The sequence below is a fragment of the Manis javanica genome, chromosome 16 (assembly GCF_040802235.1).
Source record: "Manis javanica isolate MJ-LG chromosome 16, MJ_LKY, whole genome shotgun sequence".
In the NCBI taxonomy this organism is placed as follows: Eukaryota; Metazoa; Chordata; class Mammalia; order Pholidota; family Manidae; genus Manis; species Manis javanica.
The window spans coordinates 58,208,334-58,231,831 of record NC_133171.1 but is presented as its reverse complement, the minus strand read 5'-3'; the positions used below and the strand labels follow the sequence as shown (position 1 = coordinate 58,231,831).

At 49.7% G+C, this 23,498-nt stretch overlaps 1 protein-coding gene across 8 annotated transcripts in view; it reads right to left on the bottom strand.

Moving 5' to 3' along the window:
* Positions 1 to 23,498, bottom strand: part of LOC140846858 (anthrax toxin receptor-like) — a 68,684-nt gene that overhangs the window by 5,810 nt on the left and 39,376 nt on the right. For 6 of the 8 annotated variants that reach the window (XM_073224961.1, XM_073224960.1, XM_073224959.1 and 3 more), the window contains 12 exons: positions 13,692 to 13,763; positions 12,448 to 12,519; positions 11,168 to 11,249; positions 11,024 to 11,057; positions 9,948 to 10,027; positions 9,797 to 9,865; positions 9,347 to 9,427; positions 9,200 to 9,260; positions 6,611 to 6,680; positions 5,954 to 6,044; positions 4,245 to 4,466; positions 1,818 to 1,904 (listed from right to left, as the gene is read on the bottom strand). In XM_073224961.1, the coding sequence (XP_073081062.1) occupies positions 1,818 to 1,904; positions 4,245 to 4,466; positions 5,954 to 6,044; positions 6,611 to 6,680; positions 9,200 to 9,260; positions 9,347 to 9,427; positions 9,797 to 9,865; positions 9,948 to 10,027; positions 11,024 to 11,057; positions 11,168 to 11,249; positions 12,448 to 12,519; positions 13,692 to 13,738 (996 nt within the window). In that variant the 5' untranslated portion in view covers positions 13,739 to 13,763. Of the gene's footprint in view, positions 1 to 1,817; positions 1,905 to 4,244; positions 4,467 to 4,523; positions 5,334 to 5,953; positions 6,045 to 6,610; positions 6,681 to 9,199; positions 9,261 to 9,346; positions 9,428 to 9,796; positions 9,866 to 9,947; positions 10,028 to 11,023; positions 11,058 to 11,167; positions 11,250 to 12,447; positions 12,520 to 13,691; positions 13,764 to 23,498 lie in introns of those variants that run through there. The other 2 variants (XM_073224958.1, XM_073224964.1) reach the window with 2 other exon arrangements.

Genomic DNA, 23,498 nt, shown 5'->3' with positions numbered 1-23,498 from the left:
CCCAAAGAGATTAACTGTCCTCTCCTGGGGATATTCTTAACTATTTATTTTTTCAGATCAACTTTAGAATCATTTTGATCAAATTCCCTAAATGTGTGTAAGCAGCAGCTTTGGTCCCTGCAGGGAGCTGTAGGAGGAAATGACACCCATTTTGTCTAAAAAGGACCTCGAGAGAGGGTGGCACAGGTCACCCTCGCTGGGAGCCCTCTGTTGCCATGGGCGCCCCATTCAGTGAGAGGGTAAGATTTCCATCCTGAACCTGACTCTCCTGATGGATCTACGAGGGTCGTTTCCCATAAACTGTGGGCTGCCCTGGACTCAGGCAACGGGGAAGAGAATCAGGACCTGATGGGAGTCAGGGTTTGGCACAAGACTAAGGAACTAGACTGACTCTAGCTGGGTCACTGTGTGTGAGTGTGTGTGTGTAGGAGGGATGCCCTGTAAGGGAGCAGTAGGAGAGAAACTCCTCTGGGATTTGAAGGCAGTGGGGCAGAGACACGGCCTGTTTGCCAGAGCAGAAGTGAACAAGGCTGCCTCTGTTAGTAGGTGCAAGGCCGCAAGGCCACTCCTTGGTAACATTTTTGGTGTAGGAGAGTCATGGGCTACATTTAGAGGAAAAGGTCAAAGTTTGGAGGCAAAACAGAGTGACCACAGCGAGGACGTGAGGGGGAAACATGGGGTGGCCACAGCACAGGAGCTGGAAAGGTGGGGAACAGGGCCTGCATCTCAGGGACATACACAAGGCAAGAGGACCCTTGTTCTGCTCAGGGGGCAGGTTCATGATACTGTAGTTCGGTGGGGCCCAGAGGAAGGCAGAGAACAGACCAGAAAGTGGCCCAATGGCAGGTGGCATCATAGATGTCGGACCCTGTGGCTCAGGCCCCTCTGAGCCCTGACAGGTGTAAGCATGGGGCAGGCACTGGGGCAGAACAATCCCCAGCAAGGGGCTTCTATCTCTGGCAGGTGTGTTTTGGGTTCCCTGAGCCCCCACACTGCCTGCAGGTAGAGCAGAATGGCTCTCAGCTGCCGTTTGAAGCTTAGGAGGAATTAAAGGATCTGTCAAAAATAGATGTAGAATCAGGGAGACAGTGGCAGGGCCTGACACTGTGGGGCTCTTTCTTCCTCAACACCTGCCGACCGGGCGCCCGTCCACCCCTGCCATCTCTGGGCCCTGCAGGACTGGGTTCTCCTCACTGGGTGGGGCCCTGATTCTTCCTGGGCTGGGGGGGGTCCTCCAGGCCCCTCCTCCAGGTGCCTGTCACCCTTTCTCAGTGGGTCACAGGGACTCTTAGGTTCTCTCCCTCACTCTGCTGAAGGGACTTCTGCAAGAGCAGCAGGTGACACTCATATTTCCGGGGAGTGTTAATGGCAGAAAGAACTTGGCACAGAACTTCCCTGCCTTTCCCTGCCCTGTGCAAGCCTGTGCCATTCAGTTTGTTCTCACTGATCCCCTGAGCGCCAGTGAAACCCGAGCTTTGCAGGAACGGATGACAAGCTCTGCCAGAACCACGGACGGGCACCTGTCGGGCAGCCACCCACATCCAGAGGCTGGGCCCGTGCCAAGGGGGAGCCCCGGGGGCTGGGACCAGCCTGGTGGTGGGGGAAATATGGGCTCTTGTGCCTTTTCTCTCTCCCAGGCCTCTAGGGCCGGGATGGGGTCTTGTACTGTGGTGCCAGGTGATCGAAGCCCAGCACCCATAACCTCACCACCACAGAAGCCCGGCCTCCTGGGCCTGTGTCTGTGGGGAAGGAGCCGGCTGCCCCTGTCCTGCCTCAGCCGAGCCTGGGGTTTCAGCACCTTCTAGGGCCCTTCTCACCTCTAGTTCTTCTGTCTTCTCTTTATCATGATTCCCACAGCATGACATGATCACCATGGGGCACTTCTGTGCCAGTGGCGCTGGGCTCTAGAAAGAGAAAATAGTGTCTGCTTCCTTGCAAGCAGCTCCTTGGATAGGGACGCTGTAGCTGTTGCCCTGCACCTGTCACTTCCTGGCCACTCCGCAATGTTTGCTGGGAGAACTCCAGGACCAAGGAGTAGCACCCTGTCCCTTAGGAGAGAGCCATCCTGGTGAAAAGCTGGCAAACTCTTAGCTTGCAAAAAAGGCTGTTCCCCAAAAGGGCAAGAAATTCTATCACATTGCTTTCGTTCCCTGATGCAGCTCTCCTTAGAGACCTGGTCCTGGGACTCTGTGACTGAGAGGGTGGCCAGGGTGAGAGCATTCACAAGGACAGGGCTGTGCTCACGTGACCCTGGCAGATTGGCCTCCCCAGGCCACAGTGCATCCATACAGGGTACTGACCCGGGCAGGGAGGCCCCCACCTTCCACTAACCCCAGACCCTCATTTCCTGCCTCGGGACACTGTGCTCCAGCTATGGGCCCTGGTTAGGGCACCGCCCCAGGGGAGCCATGCCTGCTCACCTGACACTTGGGCTCTGTGCGCACCTGGGCTGGGCCTCCCTCACAGCCTAATGCCACATAAGATGCCCACCACTCTCCCCAGCCCTGCTGCCCCCAAAGGCCAACCCCACCGTAGCCCCTCTCTCAGCCAGGATTCAGGGATGAAGGCCTGTGAAATGCAGCGCCACATACATGAGAGCCCAGAGGAGGGGACGGGGTCCTGAAACCCGAGCCTCTTTACCATAACTTCCCTGAGTCCTACGGAGGAGCCTCCTACGAACAGGCCCTTGGGGATTGAACAAAAGCCCCTTTGTTTCAGTGGGAATCATAGCTGTTGCTGAAACATGCCCCTGAGTTGCTAATTCAATGACAGAGGCCCTTGGTCAGGCTCTGATGGGAACACGAGAGGGGTGTCCTCTGTGTGACACTGTGAGTCCCACATCTTATAGGGGGCCCACCATGGCCCTGTCCCCCTCTTCTGCCAGCTCTCTCTGCTCAGGGCATGAGAGCTGGAGGGTGCAGGGAGATCGCCCTGGGCTGCAGGAGGCTTCCTTGGGAAGGCCAGTGTGCCCTCAGGCTCTGGCACCATCACAACCAAACATGAGCTACCTTCTCTGGTTTTGGTGGCGGCTTCTGGGAAATAGAAAGATGGAGTGATAAACACAGGGTGAGAAGGGCTCTGGCTCAGCCATACACACAGGAAGGGACCTGCTCTGCAGCACAGGGACAGAACAGGGTTTTGGGTGTCCATCTGGGTGCTCGCTGCATGCGGGTCTGTGGCCAGCTGGCTCCACCTGCCTAAGCTGAGTCACACTTCCCTGTGGGTCCCCGGGGGGACATTCAGCCTGGGATGCCTGGTGCTGGAACAGGTGTCTAACCAGGTGGTTTTCATCAGCAGCCTTTAGGTCGTATGAAGACAAGAGCTCCTCCCCTTCCCCTCCTGCTCCTCCCTCCCCTTCCTCCACAAACCCTGAACCGCCCCTGTGCTCACCCCTCAGGGAAGTCCACCCAGCACCCTGGCTTCCTGTCCTCATGCCCCCAGTTTGCAGACCTCAGACCTGCAGGCGTCTGCTGGGGCTGCCCGCTCACACCTCCAGGGGTCCCTCCTCCCGCAGAGCCCCCACACCTGTCCTGGGGAGCCCAGCTAGCCAGGCCTCTGCGCCCGCCCTCCCCGGGGCCCGCCTCTGCCCTTTGCTGTTGCTCTGGTTAGGCAGGACACTGGCCACAGCCATGAAGGTGACATTTTCCCCCAGTACCCCAGGGACCAAGGCCAGTCAAGACACCAGACCTGGAGCTGCCATGGCAGGAATGGGGCCACTTCATTTCTGTCCCCTGCCCAATAGGGGCCCAGCACACCCTGGTCCTGAATAGTGACTGGGTAGGAAGGACAGGGCTCTAGAGATGGGCAGAGGCCATGTCTGTTTTTAAAGGCACAGCTGCCCCAGAGGAGAGGAATCCTGGGGCACCTGGCCCTCCCTTTGGGGCCATCATTGCCCATGCAGGTTCTGTGTTTTACTCCAATCCACAGTAGAGGTCTCTCCCTGGCCTTTGTCCCTTGGAGTCCTTCAGAAGCCTGAGTCAGGGCCTGGGGTCACTTCTCCTCAGGCAGAGGGCAGTCCACAGGTCCCCTCTCTGAGGGAAGCCTGAGGCACAAAGCTCCTTAGAGGCCAGGCTGTGTGCCCAGGAATGGGAAGGCAGCTCTGAGCCTCCATGTGCTCAGGTGATGACCTCGGAACTGGCGGGAACCTTCCCACAGGTAGAATCCTGGGGAAGCCAGGAGTCCCGATACTTTGGGGGGCTGGGGAGGGCCTGGGCCACAGGGCTGTGTAGTCGGGGGTCACTCACACTTTTAGGGTACCGTCGCCAGATACACCAGCACAGCAGCAGGATAAAGAGCAGCACCAGGAGAGGCACAGCCCAGAAGAGAGTGTTGAAACTGGGGAAAACTGGACTGGAAGACCTTTCATCCGGGTAAATATCCTGTGTGTCTTCCGGCACAGCAACTGGAAGGGCACGCTGTTGGGCAGCTGGTGGTATGGCACCAAGCAGGGCAGGTGGGGACCCCTTCTGAAGAAAGCACACGTGTTAAGGCCTCTGTGCACCTGGGCAGCTTCCTGTGGTGCCTATCACTTGGCTCCCACCCCATAACTCCAAATCCACCTTTCCGCCTTACACTCAGATTGCCCCACTCTGAGAGGGCACAGCTGGACTAGAAGCCCAGGGCTGGACCCTGAGGGCCCCTGAAGAGCCCAGGGCCACAGACCCTGCTCAGAGGCTCTGCCCCGGAGCCCTGTCAGGGAGTCCGGCATCTCCATGCTGGGCCACAGGCAGCCCCCATTGCACGCCTGGGCTGACAGCACAGGGGCCTGGTGAGGAGCACACCAGTGAAGGCACACAGGGGGTGCAGAGGGGGCTGCTGGGGCCCGAGTGAAGGGGGATTGCAGGATCAGGGCAGCACCCTGGGTCTATCTCCCCACACCTTGCCCTCCCTGCCCCCTTCCACAGAGCTGCTCAGCCCTCTGAGCCTGCACTTCCACATCAGTAGGAGTGAGTGACTGGACACCTGTGAGGTTTAGAGTTCACAGCCTGTCCTGGTACAGGGCAGGCCCGTAAGGAATGGGGGCTCCTGTCCTGTTGTTACTCATGGCCAAGGAGAAGCTCACTGCATCTGTGCAGTCAGGTGCTGCAAGTCCTGAACCATTCAACCAAGTGAGATGCTTCAGAGAAGTGGGAAAGGGACAGGGTGAGATTGACTCACTGCCCAGGAGACAGGGCAGAGGAAAGGAGAGGCCAGGCCAGGGCTGGGGGAGAAGCCACTGTGCTGGGAGTAGACACAAGCTGGCTCCTGAGTTCTTTTCCAAATGTGCATGTTGAAGGGCGGTTGTCACCGGGTGGGACTCCTGATGGGCAAATGGGTCAGCTCTGTGTGCTGATCTGTGAGCAGACATCCCGGGATAAGTATAAACAGACATGCACAGGAATGTCAGTGCTGTTGGAAGCCAGGCTTGGGGGCAGGGCTTGGCCGGAGCACCAGTGCAGTGGAAATTCCCCTCGACTACGCAGAGCCACAGGTGGTCCGAGCCTCCAGGGCTCCTGGGCCTAGGACCCCAGATTTGAGGGCCTGGACTCTAGCTCCCTGCACACAGCCTCCAGCCTCCACCCCTCACCTAAGCCAGACCCATCTGGAGCTCTGAACTCCCCACCAGGAGAACCAGGCCAGGGAGGCGGCAAGGTGGGAGTCAGGGGGCCGGTCTCAGCACTGTTTCAGAGTCCGCTTAGAGCTCCAAGTGGTCGGTGCCATGTGCCTTCAGGGACCCTGGGCTTGCAACAGAGCAGAGGAGCTGCACGGCCCCAGACACGTTTACAGAGGTACTCCCAGGGCACTTCTGAAGCCTGAGTGGGGTAGAGCTCCCCAGGGAAGGGCTAAGGGGTTGTAGTGGTTGTGAGGTACTGCACAGATGCCCTGGACACTGTTCCTGCCTTTTGCTTCCCAGTGTGTCTCTCCGTCCAGTGAATGGACTGAGTATAGTCCCAGAGGGAGGCTGCAGTCTTACCCTGGAAGTGACACAGTTCCTCCTGCTGACATCTAAATCCGTCCTGATAAAGGTGAGGCCATTATTCAGGCTGATATCGATGAAGATGGCCCTAAAGCACAGAAAGGGCAGACAGTGACCAGCAGCCCAGATGGCACAGTGCATGCACTTGGCTCAAACTGCAGCCCAGCAGTGGTCCTCAGTGTAATGGCTCTGATCAGTAGGCATTCAGGACACCATATAGAAGGCAGCACAGGACAGGAGAGCCCATCCCAGGTGAGATGAGGTCAACCTCTGCAATGAAGGCTGAGCGGGCCGTGAGGAGCCCTGCATGGCCCATATGCCCTCGTGGCCATGGGCTAAGTGGCCAGGCTGGCTGTTTGGTGTCACCTGCCAAACTCTTTTCTATGACAGAGTATGTTGGCTTGGCCCTGAAAGGCTGCCTGGGCCAAAGGTACCATCCCTGGGGCCCATCCCCTCCTGCATCCTGCCCTCCTTGATAGAACCTGGGTGACAGGGGATCACAGCCCCTCAGGGGACCACCCGCACAGGTGGGTGCAGAGGAAGCCCTGAGCCCTCCCAGAACAGGTGTGAGCAGCTCCACCAAGAGGAGGCATCCCCCACGCTGGTCACGCATAATGCCAAATCTCACCACTGCTCCCTGAGCTTTTCACTTACCAGCCCCGATTATTCATCTTCAGTCCTGGGCAGGTAATGGAGGTGTCTTGCACAGATACAGCCTTTATTCCTGGAAGAAATTTACACGCAAATAATGTGAATGGACAAGGCCCCACATCCGCGTCTCCCCTCCTGTGGCCCTTGGCAAGCAGAGGTTGCCCTTTGACAGATGTCGGCTTCTGTTCTCTGCCTTCTTCAGAGCACCTACCTCACACCAAGTACCAGGCTGCTGAGTTGACTGTCAGATTAGCTACGACATTCTGAACATTATTACCTTTGTTGGAGCTTGTAATGAAAACTAAATGCTAAGTATGGTTAGGGGAAAGGATTTGTGTCTGGGTGTGGAATGGTTAGGATTAAATGGGGAAAAAATCCCCAAAGAGGTGCAAACTGACTTTCCCGTTGGATATTCACAGTCCAGAGAAGAATGATGTAATGGTAGCCCAGCATGCAGAGGGGCCTGGACAAGCATGATTGACTGGAAAGGAGTTTTCAAACCAATATTACATGCATGGGATGAATTTCCATTTATTGGTGTCCTCTTTAATTTCTCTTAAGAGTGTCTTGTAGTTTTCACTTCCTTAGGTTTATTTCTAGGTATTTTATTCTTTTTGATGCTATTGTGAATGGAATTATTTTCCTGATTTTTCTTTATGCTAGTTCATCCTTAGTGTATAGGAATGCAACAGATTTCTGTGTATTAATTTTGTACCCTGCAACTTTGCTGAATTTAGACATTAATTCTAGTAGTTTTGGAGTGGATTCTTCAGGATTTTTTATGGCATCATCTTTCAATCTCAAGTGAACACACCATCCTGGGAGACCTGGCAGAGATTCAGAGCCCCGGGGCTGCCTCAACTTCCCTCCCACAGACTAATGGACTCAAGTCCTTGCCTCTCAATGGAAGTGAGAGCCCAGGAAAGGGAGGGGGATGCAGCTCTTAGGGCACACCCCACTCCACACCCAGCCAGGGCTGCAGGAGAGGCTGCTCCCAGGGGTATGATGGTGCTGGGGATCGATTAAGTCCTGGGCACGAGTGGCAGGTGGCCAGGCTCCCAACCAGTTATCCCTTCCACTGCCCATGTTGCTTGTTTTCAGTGTGTACATAGTGAATGGTCAGCACGGGCTCTGAAGGCCTGGTTTGCCGTGGGACAGCTGTCCCTGGAGGAAAGGAGGGGCTACTTACGTATGGTTTCCTTTCTAAGTCGAAACTGACAGATAACCTCATCCTTGTCTATGTTTTGAAAACCTTTCCCAATAACCTTGACTTCATTTTTATCTGCAAGAGTAATATCCAAATGTCTGTGTGAGGAAGGGCTGAGTTACTTTCCTCAGACCACAACTATGACAGGCCGCCCCAAAACAGAATCCCCATGAACTCTTGGGAGGACGCAGCTGTAGCTGAACCCACATCTGGGCAACCCCCTGGCCAAATCCTCTCCTTTTGGTCACTGAGGGCCACTCTCAGGAGCCTGGGCTGGGCCCAGAGCACTCAGGGGCCCCTCCCCACTTCCCATGACCCAGGAAGTCCAACCATTAAAGGCACCCCGCCCAGTTCCCTCCCTAGGGGCAAACCCAGCCACGGGTTTCTGCTCTGAAATACCAAGGTGCCCCCTAATGGGCGCAGGCAGGGACCTGGCAACCCTGACATAATTGAGAGAGGAGCCAAGACATCCTGGTGAGTCAGCCCTGGGTCACGTCTGAGCTGCACACGCACACCTGGGGGTCTGTGGGACTTTCTGCAACCTGGAGTCAATTCTCTATTCCCCCCCCAACCCCTGTCTTTCTGGGGGCCTATGGCAGAGCAGAAACCAGAGGTAATTATAGAAATGAGATGTCAAACTGGCTGCACGGCTGAGCGCTTAACCCAGGAGGAGCAGGGAAGGCCCCCAGGTGTGGAGTTGCTTGGCTCCCCCCCCATGTTCAGAAGATGGGGAGTCAGACAGCTGCCCCCAATAGCTGGCTCAGCTGGAAGCTGTCATCCCGGAGGTCCCTTACCCACTCAAATTACATTTCAAATACTAATCAGACTTGGATTTCTGGGGTGATTTGTAAATAGTTTGACGTATTGTCGTGGTTATATATGGTTGGGTCCCATTTGGTAGTGTCATTCAGGTTTTTAAAACAGTTTTTTAAATTTCCTCATAAATCTTTTGGATGTGAGATTAAAGAAAATAATTACACTAAACTTATGTGGCAGTTATTTTGCAGTACAGTCACCAAGCCATTGTGCAGTGTGCTCTAAAGTGATAGGGAGCCCGTTACAAACCTGGGCAAAGATGCCATCACATGCCCACCCCCAGGACACCTCAGGCACCCGTACCTCACACAGACTTACATACATAGCTGACAAAAACGTTCTATGGACCCAATGTGCATTCTAAACCACAATCCCCCAACAGACACCACATTCACGTACAGACAGCACATTATACACATTCACACCACACGCACCACACACACACATGGTGGGCTCAAACACACTGCGCAGACTGGAACTACATACACCACTCCCACCACACACATGGCACATTCACAAAACAAACACACACACACTTCTGCGTTTACAACAGCGACTCCAGTTATCACCTCTAGAGCAGATACGGGAGAAATCCACAGATGTAATCTGCACACAAGACCTTGCTACGAGCTGAAATAGAGAGAGAGGAGTAGCAGGGTCATGGGAGTGAACGGCGGGGGCACGGTGTGCAGCCCCCTTCATCCCCCCTCACTCACTGGGTCAACGATGTCTTCCAGTCCAGGGTATCCACTGTCCACTCCAAACACATGATCCTCTTCGCCAGCAATTTCCAACAGCTGAAAGGGAGAGGAGACAGCCTGGGCCCACAGCCAGGGGTGATGATGCAGAGGTCCCCATCCCAGGAGACAGACACCAGGGGCTAGACCCTGGCATCCACCAGCAGCCTGCCCTCAGGGGAGGGAAAGCTCTTCCACCCTCACCTCTGCTGTGCAGGTCTGACACAACACTTGTTATTCATTCTGAACGGCCACCTTGTACATCTTTCAACTCCCTGGACCCAGCCTAAGTGGAGAGGGCCCAACCCCATTCCCCAGGCACTTTTTGGTGGGTAGAGGCCCATCCTCTGGGCGACCCTCATAGAGCTGTCTTTGAAGCTTTCCCCAGCTAGGCTCACAAGTGACCCCTCGTTACCTGCTCAGAATTACCTGGTATTTCTGGTAATTTTGCACTCCGACAAAAAAAAGACTTGCCCCCAACTGCTTAGATTTTGCAGCCTGAGAAAGAGGAAGTGGTGGGTATAATCAATTTGGTCCAAATATGTGGACCAAAAGGCTGGTAACAATGGGCTTGACTCACTTCAACTTTTGTCTCTGCCAAGGATTCTGGCAGCAGTTCTCCACCTGTCAGCACGATGATGAGGCTGGGAACCTCTGCTCCTGTGGGAGAGGCAGGGAGTGACGGGGTCAATGAGAGCAACTGCCACAGGCTTCCAGGACCTGAGCACTGCTTGCCACACCTCACCCTCCTGGAGAGAGGCCACCCAGACCTGAGCACCTGCCACCCAAATGCCTGGAAGGCTTTGCAGCTTGTCATGCAACAAGAAGTGCCCCTGGCCCAGGACCCAATTTGCAGATGAGGAGACTGAGCCCAGCTTAGGGCTCTTCCTGCAGAACTGTCACTTCTACCAGACAGTGCAATCTTTGCCCTGAAAGGCAACTCCAGGAATTTCACAGGATAAGCATCAGCCTTCCAGATGAGCAAAAGCAGGAGTGGGCACACCTACTGTGCAAGACTCCCGCAGGTCCATGCAGGCCTGGTCCAGCTCTGGACCTCACCCACAGCTCTCCCGTGGGCACCTGTAGACCCAGGCTCAGGGCTTTAGGTCAGAGGCAGGTGAGCAGTAGACCCCCTCCCCAGCTCAATGCCTCTCCCTGGGCCACACACCTTTCCTAGACCCTACAGCCAAGATGAAGATGTTCTGTGACAGGCGCAGTCTTTTACATTATGGGAGACACAGAGCAGGAGCATCAGCCCAAGGGAAGGAGTTGAAGGGAGAAGGAGTCAGGGAGGAATGTGTGCTCAGCAAGGGGGAAGGTCAGGCTCCCTTCTCACACTGAAGTCCCACCGCTCTAGGACCCCCTAGGTATCCCCCTTTCTTCTTCATGCAGCCCAGCTCCAGGGTCAGCGCCTCACATTTCCTAGGAACCATGAAGTCGCACACGTGACCCCTTGTGTGCTGTGGAACATCACCGGGGTGGTTTTCATCCCCACTGCTCGAAGCAGGAGGCTGCCGCTCAGAGAGGGCAAGCAGCTGGCTCCAGGAGTCAGTGCTTGGACGCGGCCTGGCATGGTCTGCACCGACCTCACTGAGGCCCAGGCCTGGCTCTTTCCCCGGACACCATCGCCAAGAAGGCAGGAAGCAGCTCACTTACCTGCAGCACGTGTTCTTTCTATCTGCTCGTTTGCCTGCAACAAAATGAAGGAAAATTGTTGGGGGGGACAGTGAGATGACCCAATGATGACCCTCTGAGAACTTGATAAAGCAGAGCCACATCTCAGAAATCTAGATTCTGTACCTTTTCCAATCCGTGCTGCATATTTATGGCTCCTGTAGGTAGTACATTGAGCAATTCAATAACAGAATTGCTTATTTGTTCTCTGAAAAAAAAAAATAAGAGCAGGTGGGAGATGGAACGAGAGGTTGCCTATTACAACCAGCCCCAGGCTGTCCTTGTCCATCTGCACTGCATGCAGCCCTGCCGGGACAGGAGAGGGCCAAGTCAAGGAGCCCTGTCCCGGCCCTCTGTCCTGTGCCTTTGGCATTGGCTGGCCTGGTTCCCACCTTCCCAGTCCCTATCGGGTGAGTAGGGTGACAAGGGGACGCTGCTTTCTAGGCCCATAGGGCCCATAGGGATGGCCTGGTCCTCTCTGTGCTCAGCTCTGTCTAAGCTGTGCAGAACTGGGGGCCTCACCCAGGGATATACTCTGACTGTCCATGGTGAGTACAGGGGGATCCCAATTGCAATTCCATCACAGTGTGACTGGCAGCACGACCGCCCCCCGGGGGCCCTGGAGAGGGCACACTGTACTCACACACTTAAGGCAGAGCTTGCCAAGGTCACCATGCCCACCCTGGCCCCTCCTGTCCACAGGCCCTGGGACCCTCCAGTGCAGGGTCCTCAGGCTCTGTCTGGTGCTCCTCAGGGGGGTTCCAGTCATTTTCTTCCATGAGAATTTTAACCTCACTGCTACTCAGAAGCTCCGTAATTTCCCACCTCCCACCTAGACCCTCCTGGGATGCAGGCCCACGGTGCCTTCCTCCAGCCCCACTCCAGGACCCACTCCTGGGCTCACCTGACCAGACTCAGGGGGAACATGCTCCCCTCCACTGAAGCACCCACACTTGGATGATACCCATCCCTTCCTCCCTGGTTCTGATTGTCTCCCCCTTTCCCCAGTGGCCCAGGGCAGAAAGTGACACACAACAGCAGGTGCCGGGCTATGTCCCAAAAGGCCCCCCACATCTGCTCCACCTGATTTGGGAATCTTCACAGTCAGCCTGTTCTAGGGAAAGGGCAGAGCACGGAGGGAAGGACTTGGGTCAGGTGGAGGGCTGGGCTTTGAGGGGAGGAGTCTGTCTACTAGCACAGGGTCCAGGCAGCGCCAGTGCAGAGGCGCAGTGGGGCCCAGGGGGCCAGGGCTGAAGGTCAGGGAAGGCAGTGAGGGGAGGGTCCAGGGCAGCCGTGCCTGCACACCAGTGGGTTCCTCAGTGTGGGCTCAGGGGCCCCCTCTGCTCCCTGGCCCTCCCTGTGGCCTGATTGCTGGGTCTGCTTTAGGGGATCAGTGAAACACTTACCTGTCCGAGGTCAGTTTCATGTTGATGCGGCCGTGTGTGGAGTAGGTGATGAAGGACACACGCTGTTTGGGGCTTGGGAGGAAACATGGGCTTGTGAGCAACTATACACACAGGCGGAAAGTGATGCTGATGTGCGACAGGGAGGGGGTACCCACCAAGTTCCCTGTTCTCCATTCTGTCTCTTTTAGTGTGGAGTCCATTTCCTGGACTCCAGAAGTTCTCATCACTTTAGTGAAGGATTATGAGGCCTGGAAGGCGTGCAGCCCTTTTGTCAGAGTGCGGCATAGCACCCTGTAGACCCAAATCCCAAAAGTCTGTTTGCTCTCTCTGCCTCCCTCTCTCTCACACACACACATGCACACAGGGCTGCTGCACGCACAAGGAGATAGGCAGCTACATGCTCTTCCATGAGGGCCCTCCCAAGCTGGCTTCTCCTCTCCTGACAAATTCTTTGTACTTTCACTTCTTCTCCTCCCTGGACGATCTTCCCCAATTCCCTCCCCCTCATCTCAAAGAAATTATCCTCCCTCATCAGCCATTCATATTCTCCCCTCCCTTTTCACCTTCTGGCCCCTTTCTTCTGATCACCTGGCCCTCGTTATCCTTTAGTTACATTGTTCCCACAGGTCCCTATATGAGCTCCCCACTGGTCCTGGCTCTTGCCCACCATTATGAGACTTCTCTGCCTGGAGTACAGCTGGAGTCCTGTCTTTCTGGAGTCCCACCAGCCCCTCTGATCACGCATCGTCCAGAGCTCCCTATGGCTCACAGCAGGAAATCCAAGCCCTGCTTCCTGGCATTATTGGCCTCTTTGCCTTGGCCACAAGTTGACCTCTCTTTTCATCTCCCACCTTCCCATGTTAACCATGTTCAGCCAAATAGACCCCTTATTGCTCAAATGACCTTCATGGTTCTTGTCACCCTCTATTTCTCATCCTTCAAGATCTAGATAAAATTTCCACAACCAGATGCTTAGTTACAGTGTTAAGGAGTTTGCCTATTTCCTAATCTGTGAGGTCCTCCGGGGAAGACTGTGCCCCTGAAAACAAGGCCTGACTCCCAGGAAGGAGCCAAGCAAGGCTGCATAGATCTTAGGAAACAAATGGGATCTGTCCTTCTCTCCTGCTTCAGAACACTGCCCTGAGCTTTTCGACCTGAGGCAGTCCCATGTCCGCTGCATCTAAATAGCAATGTACTTAGTCAGAGAGGAAAACGCCCCACAACACAGAGCTGAAAAGCCATACTTTTTAAATCTGTTCACCAAATCCTGCACAAAGCTCCGTGTGAACATCCAATTGTTGTTTACACTGTGTGATCTGAAAAAGAAGAAGACATGAGTCAGAGACGGAGGTGCATGTATCATATTGGCATAGTTTCTGCCTTCCCTGCCTTCCTGCAGGCCCTTAGCAAGCTCCTCCATGAGCGCCCCCAGCTCCTGAAATAGCTAAAGCCCACCACAGCTCCTGGAGGGAAATCAGTGGGTTACCCTCGTGGTGACTTTAGTCAATGTGAGGGGCAGCAATTGACCAGTTAGACTTCTGTGGTAGGGGCTGAAGGACTTCTCAGATGAGGAGCTTTTGGCGGCAAACACGGATGGTTGATCATGCCACGTGGGAATGTTAGGAAATGAGGTAGGATGCATTGGTCGGTAAAGCCTCCAGAAATTCTGATATGCTGGCTCTCCTGGTCCCCCATTTCCCCTTGGGAATCACCATTCCCAGCTCTCTGCTCCTCCTCCAGCCCTTGAACACGGGGGTGGGTCATGGCTCTCAGGTCTCCCTCCCCGCCATTCCTTCTGCCTCTAAGGCTACATCTCAAACCGTCAGCAAATAGTGAGGAAACTAAGGACAGATGACCCCAATATCAAGATTACCCAGTGAGTACATATCTATCAGGCACTTTACATACATGATTTCTGATTCCAGAACAACCCTATGATAGTACAATTATTCCCACTTTTCAGATGAGAAAACAGGATTCCACAGGTCATAGAATGTGACACAGTTTCAATAGCTAGCATGGATGTGAACCCAGCCCTGGCTGCAAACCCCACACTCTACCCATCGCACTTGGCAGGTCAGGGTGACCCTGAGTCTGCCAGCTGCTGGGTAGCAAAGCAGCAGACTTTGTCTACCTACTTAAATAGAGATTTTCTCTCAGACCCACACTGAAGTGCAAGACAACACCATTCCTACTAATGATAGTAACACTTTCCCTTTTCCTCCCCATTACTTCTCTCCTCTGTTATCCCATTGAGTGAAAAGGACACACTCCAAAGACAATTTATAGGAAACAAGAGTCTTCAACCCACCTATCTACTCTGGGATAGTTGTTAATTTATGATAATTTTGAAGGAAACCCTTGATTGTGAGAGCTCACAGGCAACCACAGGGACCTACAGTCCCCAGCAAGGAGGCAGTATGGAACAGAGCAGACACGTGGGCTTCTGGCACTCGGCTCCAGTCCTGATTTAGTGCCCCACTCTTCCATGAGAATTGAGAGATGGGCATCAATACACAGCTCCACAATTAAACCTTGAGGCCAAACATTCTAGTAATATAGCTATTCTGGGAGAATGGATGCATAGAGCAGAATCATGTAAGGGAGCTGAGATATAACAAAGCTAAATTCTTTTCTTCCACAGTAAGAAGTTAACAGAGAATATGTAACCTTAAGCAGCAAGAAACAGCATAAAGTATAAACATGTCTTAGTGTATAAACACATTATTAGATACATGGTCACAGTAAATATTAGATATATATGTTCAAAAAAATAAAATCTGGAATACTTGCAAATGGCTCTCTCTGAGGAGTAGGATCAGAAGTGGGGTGGTATGGGGCAAGAGACTCATATGTATTTGTAATAGTGTATTTGTAATAGTGTTCTATCTTAAATTTATGTTCAAGCATTTCCTTGATAAATTAAAAAATGAAATTACACACAAACTAGTGGCATGAAGCGTGAAAATGGCAGACCTGGAAGCTCTAAGCCTTAGTTTCCACGAAGAAACACTGAACAAACAGAAGCTTAAATTGGCAACAGTATACTTCCATGGAAAACAATCTACAAAGGTAGGCAGAAACCTAGGGCAAAAGAAACAATGGAAATATAAGACAACCAGAAAGCAAACAATAAAATAATATAGCAAGTCCTCACTTATCAAGAATCACTCTAAATGTGAATAGATTATATTCACCATTCAGAAGGCACCAAGTGGCTGGGTACACAATAAAACCCAAATATATGCTTCTTACAAAAGACTCATTCAGCTCTAAAGATATATGTAGGTTAAAAATGAAGTGATAGAAGAAGAAATTCCATGCAAATGCAAATCAGAAGAAATCAGCCATAGTTAAATCAGATAAAATAGCCTTTAAGCCAAAAATGGTAACAAGAGCCAGAGAAACAGGATTCTGGGAAAATCATAGAGTAGAAAAAGCCTGAAGTCACCTTCTTCCACCAGATCTACACTTACACAGAGTATTTCACCCTGAAGAAGAGTGGAGACTGAAGTGAACACGACCTTCTATACAAGGAGGGACAGAAAGATCACACACACACAAAAAACCCAAGGCAGGAGGAGAGACAGAAACCCAGGAACCACAGGAACCGCAATCCCAGCACAGCAACTGGCAGAGGGAAGGGGAAGGGGTCCAGCTGAGAGCCAGGTGTGGAATCCTTGCCCTAGGGCACAGAGAAAAGGAACTAGATCACAAGTGAAAGAACCTAAGTTTCAGCACTAAGTACCCACTGCTTAAGAAGGAAAACATTGGAGGCCATCTGGGATCAGGAGAGCTGGCCAGCACCACTGTTTGCACTTCTTCCACACACCCACAGGGAGGGTGCACAAATATGTGGGCCGGTCCCACCAAGGCATTTCCCCAGAGCACCGCAAAAGAATGCATTTGTGGGGCTGACACTTGGCCACCAGCTGGACCCGGTGGGCACCATTGTAGGAATTCTCCAGAGAAGCCCAGAGTGCACAGGGTCCACAGGGAATAAGAGCAAAGTGTCTGATCCTGGCCACGAGTGGGACTGGCAGGCACCTATGTGGGAATTCCCTGGAGCAGCTCAACTGCATGGGGGCCACAGGGGAATGTGTGTGAATGATGTCTGATCCTGGCTGCTAGAGGGATTGGTGGGCACCAATGTAAGAATTCCCTGCAGCATGAAAGAATGTGCAGGGACTGTGGGGTGATATGTGCCCATACAGTGCCTGATCCCAGCCACCAGCAGAACCCTGGGTGCTGAGGTGGGAATTCCTGGGAGTAGCCCAGAGCAGGCAGCGGCTGTGGGGGAAAAGTGCAGAGTGATTCCATGCTGCCAGAGGGGCCTGATGGGCCCCGATGTGAGAAATCACTTTAGCAGTCCAGAGTGTGCACAGGCATATGCGTGCACAGGGGGACTTAGCTGGTACCAGATTACTAGAATTGCACCGCCAATCTGCCACTGGCACACCACCCTTTCTTCAACAAATGCAGAATCCAGGATCCCCCCCAATGGGGTCCCAAAGCCGCACCCCCAGGACCATGCCCTGGGAGCTCCAGCACCAGGGAAAGCTCATCTCACAGCCCCCAGCTTGCCAAAACCATGAGGCCTATGCAGTCTACACAGGGCACTCTCCTACAAGGTCAATCCTTTAAGACCAGAAAAGCAAGCCCTTTCAATTAATTCATAGAACCAAGTGCCAAAAATCATAGAAAATGATGAGACAGAGGAATATTCTTCAAGTAACCAAACAAGAAAATAAAAAACAGAAAAAAACAAAAAACAAAATGAAACAGAGTCAACCATTTACCAGATAAAGAATTTAATACAATGGTTATAAAGATACTCACTGGACTGGAGAAAACAATAGCAGAACCCAAGGCAAACCTCAACAAGGAGACAGAAAGTCTAGAAAAAGAACCAATCAAGAGATGAAGAATTCACTGATAAAATAAAAAAATACACTGAAGGAAATGAAACACCGACTAAAGGATGCAGTAGAATGGATTAGTGACTTGGAAGACAGAGTAATGGAAAGCACTCAGGCTGAATGGCAGAAGGAATAAAGAATGAAAAGAAATGAGTATAGGGTAAGAAAGCATTGGACATCAGACATCATAACATCCACATTTAAGAATCCTAGAAGAGACAGAGGAGAAAATTTATTTGAAGAGATAAGAGCTGCAAACTTCCCTAACCTGGGGAAGAAAACAGTCTAGCAGGCCCAGAAAGCACAGAGAGCTCCACGCAAGATGAATGCGCTCAAGGAGGTCCACCCCAAGACACATCATCATTAAAATGTCAAAGATCAAAGACACAGAGAGAATCTTAAAAGAGGCAGGAGAAAAGCAACAAATTACATATAAGGGAACCCCAAAAGGTTATCAGCTGGTTTTACAGGTCAGAAGGGAATGACATGATATATTCAAAGTGCTGAATGGAAGAAAACCTCCAACCAGGAATACTCTGCCAGCAAGGTTATCATTTGGAATTGAAGGAGAGATAAAGAGCTTCACAGATAAACTTGTTAAAAGAGTTCACCACTACTAAACCAGCCTTACAAGAATTGTTAAAGGGACCTCTTTAAGAGGAAAAGAAAAGACTCTAAATAGAAACAAGATATTTAACAAAGGAAAAAATTTCTACTGGTAAAGAAAACTTTATAAAAGAGACAGTAGATCAGTTAGCATGGACGTCAAAAGGACAAAACTAGACAAAACAATCATCTCAAAATTGGGGAAACTACTTAATAAAAAGGTGTTACATACATAAAATGTGGAGGAGGGAGAGTAAGAAATGTAGTGCTGTTAGACCGCATACAAACTTAAGTGACCATCAGCTTATTATGATTGTTATATTCATAGGAAGTCATATAAGAATCTCATGGTAACCATAAACCAAACACATAACAGATGCACAATAAAGGGAAGGGAACCCAACCATAACACTAAAGAAAGTCATAAAACACAAGAGAGCAAGAAAGGAAGAAAGGAACAGAGAACAACAGCACACACAATCAGGAAATATTTAACAAAATGGCAATAAGTACATATAGATCAATAACTGTAAATGTAAATGGCCTAAATGCTCCAATCAAAAGACAGTGTGGAGAACCAGGAAAAGGGGGCAGAGTAGGAAGGCATGGCACAAACCTTCCCCTACATGCACACCACTGAAGTAACTACAGCAAATAGTACTAAGCCTGAAAATGACCTGAAGGTTGCAGAACAGACCATCTACACCTGGTGAAGAAGAGAAAACCACACCGACAAGGGCAAAGTGGCAGAGCAGTGATGAATTGGGACCTATGCCCTTCCCCCATCCCAGCCCACAGGTAGGAGGGAGAGGAATGGTGCGGGGAGGGGATAAGTGTTCAAGAATCCTGTACACGTGGCCCTGGAGATCAGCTCTGGGAACACGAGCCCACACTGCACTGGACTTTGATGAGTAATGGGGCTGGACACCAGGGAGAGTTGGAGCACTTGGGAAGGCTGTGACTCCTGTTGCTTCTGGAATACATGCATGCTCCAGCGGTCCTGCTGAGAACCAACAGACAGGCAACAGTTTGAAAGATTTACCAGCAGGATGAAGTATGCCAGAGGAGTGGGGATTGGAGGGAGCTCTCCCTGGAGGAGAAAGAGCAGGAGTGTCGATCCCTCCCTGCCTCTGACCCACAGATAAGGGAGGAGACGTGATGAGATATCAAAGATCTGAAAGGACCAGCCAGGGGACTCAAGGCATAACAGCGCAAGAATGGTGCTGAGAGGGCACCTCTCATATTTATTGATCAAATGGTTGTTAACAACAATAAAATTCTGTATAGGGGACTCCATATACAATCATTAATCAACCCCAAGCCTAACTCTCAAAAGTCTCCAATCTTCTGAAGAATAACGAACAAGTTCTTACATGGTGAACAATATGCAAGGGCAGTCATATCACAGAAACTGTTTCTGTTTTGATCATGCATCATGAACTATTGATTGGTGAATTACAAACAATCAAGTCAGATATGATTATTCATTTGATTTTTATACTTGATTTATATGTGAATCCCATGCACAAGGATGATGCTTCCCCAGGCCTCCCTCAGCCCAAGTGGTCTGGTGCATGTGGGAGCTCCAAATGCTCCATCTTCTTCACTGGTAGCTCAGTCCTGCGACACACTTCCCTGTGCTGGAAAATTGCTGACATGCAGAAAGTGGCCCTGCCTGACCCCCAGCAGAAGTGCTAGAAGGCACACACAGGGCATGCAGAGGCGAGCTGTCAGCCACTGCCAGCAGACAGGCAGAAAGGTGAACCATCCCATAGCCCACCAACAACTGTGGTTCCACTGCAAAGGAGAACCAGACACTGATGAGTAAAGAGTTTTGAGCTTCTGGGCACCACAGTATATACCTTATTCACAAAGTCACTACTTTCCAGACCAGGAAGCAGAACAGATCTGTCTCACACAAAAGAAGGAACACAGAAACCCAGACAAAATGAGAAGGCAGAGGAATATGCTTCAAGTAAAACAAGATAAGACACCAGGAAGAGGGCTATATAAAATAGACATTACCAATCTTCTTGGTAGAATAATAGTCATAAAGGCGCTTACTGATCTAGGGAAAAGAATTGATGATCTCAGTGAGAACTTCAACAAAGAGAGAGAGGAACTGAAAAAAAGTCACTCAGAACTGATTAATACAATAACTGAAATTAAAAAATACAATGGAGAGAATGAATAGTAGACTGCTGGAAGTAGAGGAAATAGTCGATGATATGGAAAATTGAGAACAGGAAAACAACCAAGCTGAGGAACAGAGAGAAAAGGGGATTTCTAAAAATGAGAAGAAGCTAAGATGCTGAGAAAGTGTGTGACAACTCCAAAGGAAACAATATTGGCATAATTGCGGTCCCAGAAGGAGAAGAGAGAGACAAAGCAGAAGAAAGTCTCTTTGAAGAAATAATAGCTGAAAACTTCCCCAATCTGGGGAAGGAAATGGACACCCAGGTTCTGGAAGTGCAGAGAGTGCTTAATAAAAAGAACCCCAGGAAGACAACACCAAGACATATAGTAATTAAAACGGCAAAGATTAAGATAAAGAGAGAATCTTAAAAGCAGCAAGAGAGAAGCAGACAGTTACCTATAAGGATAACATCATAAGGCTATCAGCTGATTTCTCAGCAGGAACTTTACTGGCCAGAAAGCCGTGACATGAAATATTTAATGTATTGAAAGGAAGAACCTACAACCAAGAGTCCTCAGCCTAGCAAGGTTATCATTAGGAATTGAAGGAGAGATTAAAAGTTTCCAGGATAAATGAAAGTTAAAAGAATTCACCATCATTTAACCAGCCTTACAGGACATGTTAAAGGGACTTCTGTAGGTGGAAGTGTTCTTAAGCCTAAATACTTTTCATCAGTGAAGATGAACCTGCAGGAAAGGTAGTAGACCAATTGTTTACTAAGCAAATATGAAGTTAAAAGAAAAACAAAAGTAGTAAATCAACTATATACAAAATCAGTCATGGGATACATAAAAGATGGAGATGATGACATCTTACATAGAGAGAGTGGAAAAGGAAAAAGAATAAAAAAGTAGTACTTTTAGACTGTTTGAAACAGAGTGCCCATCAACTTAATAGACTGTTACATATTTTAGAAACTATCCATGAACCTTATGGTAATGACAAACCTAAAGGCTATAATAGACACACAAAAAGTAAAACAGAAGAATCCAAGCAGAACACTAAAGAAAACCATCAAATAGCAAGAGAATAATATAAGATAGGAAGAAAGGAACAGAAAAGAACTATAAACATAGCCAGAAAACAATAAAATGTCAATAATGGATAAAGAAACAAGACTGATCTGTATGATTCCTACGAGACTGATTTCAGACCTGAAGACATGCACATATTTAAAATCAAGGGATGAAAAAAGATACTTCATACAAATAAAAGTGAGAAAAAAGCAGGAGCAGCTATGCCAATACAGGCAAATAGACTTCAAAACAAAATAACAAGAGACAAAGACGATATTACACAGTGATAAACGGATCAGTCCAACAAAAGGATGTAACAATTGTAAATATCTATGCACCCAAAATAGGAGCACGTATATATATACAAAACAAATACTAACAAGCCTAAAGGGAGACATACTAACACAGCCATATTAGGAAATTTTAACAGGACACTTACATCCATGGACAAATCATCCAGACAGAAAACAAATGAAGAAACAAAGGCACTGAATGACACTTTAGACCAGATAGAGTTAACAGATAAATACCAAACATTCCACCCCCAAATAGCAGGATACACGTTTTTCTCAAATTCACATGGAACATTCTAACATTCTCTAGATCACAGGATACAAAAGAGCCCCAATAAATTCAAAAAGATTGAAATTGTATCAAGCATCTTTTCAGATCACAATGGTATGAAACTGGAAATCAGTTACATGAGGAAAACAAAACAAAAAAACACTCAAACGTGGAGGCTAAACTAGATGATTCTAAATAATCAGTGGATCAATGAACACATCAAAGAGTAAGTCAAATAACACATGGAGACAAAAAAGAAAAATATAACAGTTCATAATATGTGGGATGCTGCAAAAGCAGTTCTAAGAGAGAAGTACACAGTAATACAGGCTTACCTCACGAAACAAGAACAATCCCAAACATGCCGTCTAAACTCACAATTAAAGAAATCAGAAAAAGAAAAACAAATGAAGCCCAAAGTTAGTAGGAGGAGGGACATAATAAAAATCAGAGCATAAATAAATAGGGAATAATAAAATAGAAAAAAAATCAATGAAACCAAGAGCTGGTTCTTTGAGAGGTAAAGAAAATAGATAACCCCCCTGCCAGACTTAACAAGAAAAAAGGCAAGGACACAAATAAAATCAGAAATGAAAGATGAGGAGTTCAAGTGACACCACAGAAATCCAAATTATTAGAAAATTCTATGAAAAATTATTTGCCAGCAAATTGGACAACCTAGAAGAAGGGGATAAATTCTTAGAAAAGCGCTACTTCCCAAGACTAACCAGGAAGAAACAGAAAATCTGAACAGACCAGTTAACAGTAATGACATTGAATTGGTGATCAAAAACCTCCCAACAAAAGTCCAGGACAGACCCATAGACCAATGGAACAGAATAGAGAGCCCACTAGAAATAAACCTATACAGATATGGTCAATCAGTATATGACATAGCAGCCATGAATACACTTTGGGGAAGAGACAATTTTTTCAATGAATGGTGTTGGGAAAACTGGACAGTTGTATGTAAAAGAATAAAAATATATCATTGTCTTATACCATAAAAAAAAGTAAACTCTCAATGGACTAAAGACCTAAATGTAAGGCATAAGTCCATAAAACTCTAAGAAGAAAATACAAGCAAGAACCTCGTGAACATGAACATGAGAAATTTCTTTCTGGATATGTCTCATGGGCAAGGGAAATAAAATAAGAAATAAACAAGTGGGACTACATCAAACTAAAAAGCTTCTGCACAGCAAATGAAACCCTCAACAAAGCAAAAAGGCAACCTACCAAATGGGATAATATGTTTGCAAATGATTTAACGGGGCTATGGCACTGGAGGGGGCGCACACGCAGTTCCTGGAGAAGCTGAGTCTAAATCTTCCTTGGCAGGGGAGGCTCCCAGCTCTGCGGGTTCAGCTGGACCTGCACCCCCAATCAGCAGTCTCCATGGAGACCAGGGGGAGTCAGAGGCAGTCCCCTCTGGAATGGAATGAGGCAGCTCAGGGATCCTGGGTCCTGCAGCCCCTCCAGCCTCTGGGCTGCTTCCTCCAGCCTCCAGGAGCTGCCCACTTCAGGAGACTGCACATCACAGGCCTGCCCTGCTCTCCCTCCAGGGATAGTTTTGAGGATGACAGAAAGGCCAAGAAAGTCCTTGGACACTAAAGAATCCTTTAAATATATTGACAGTTATACCACTGTTCACATTGAATAAGTACCACTTATTCCCAGCCCAACACAGGAGGTGAAAATGGAAGCAAGGTCATCTCCCCCAAAGACTGAGACCCCCAAATCCCCTCC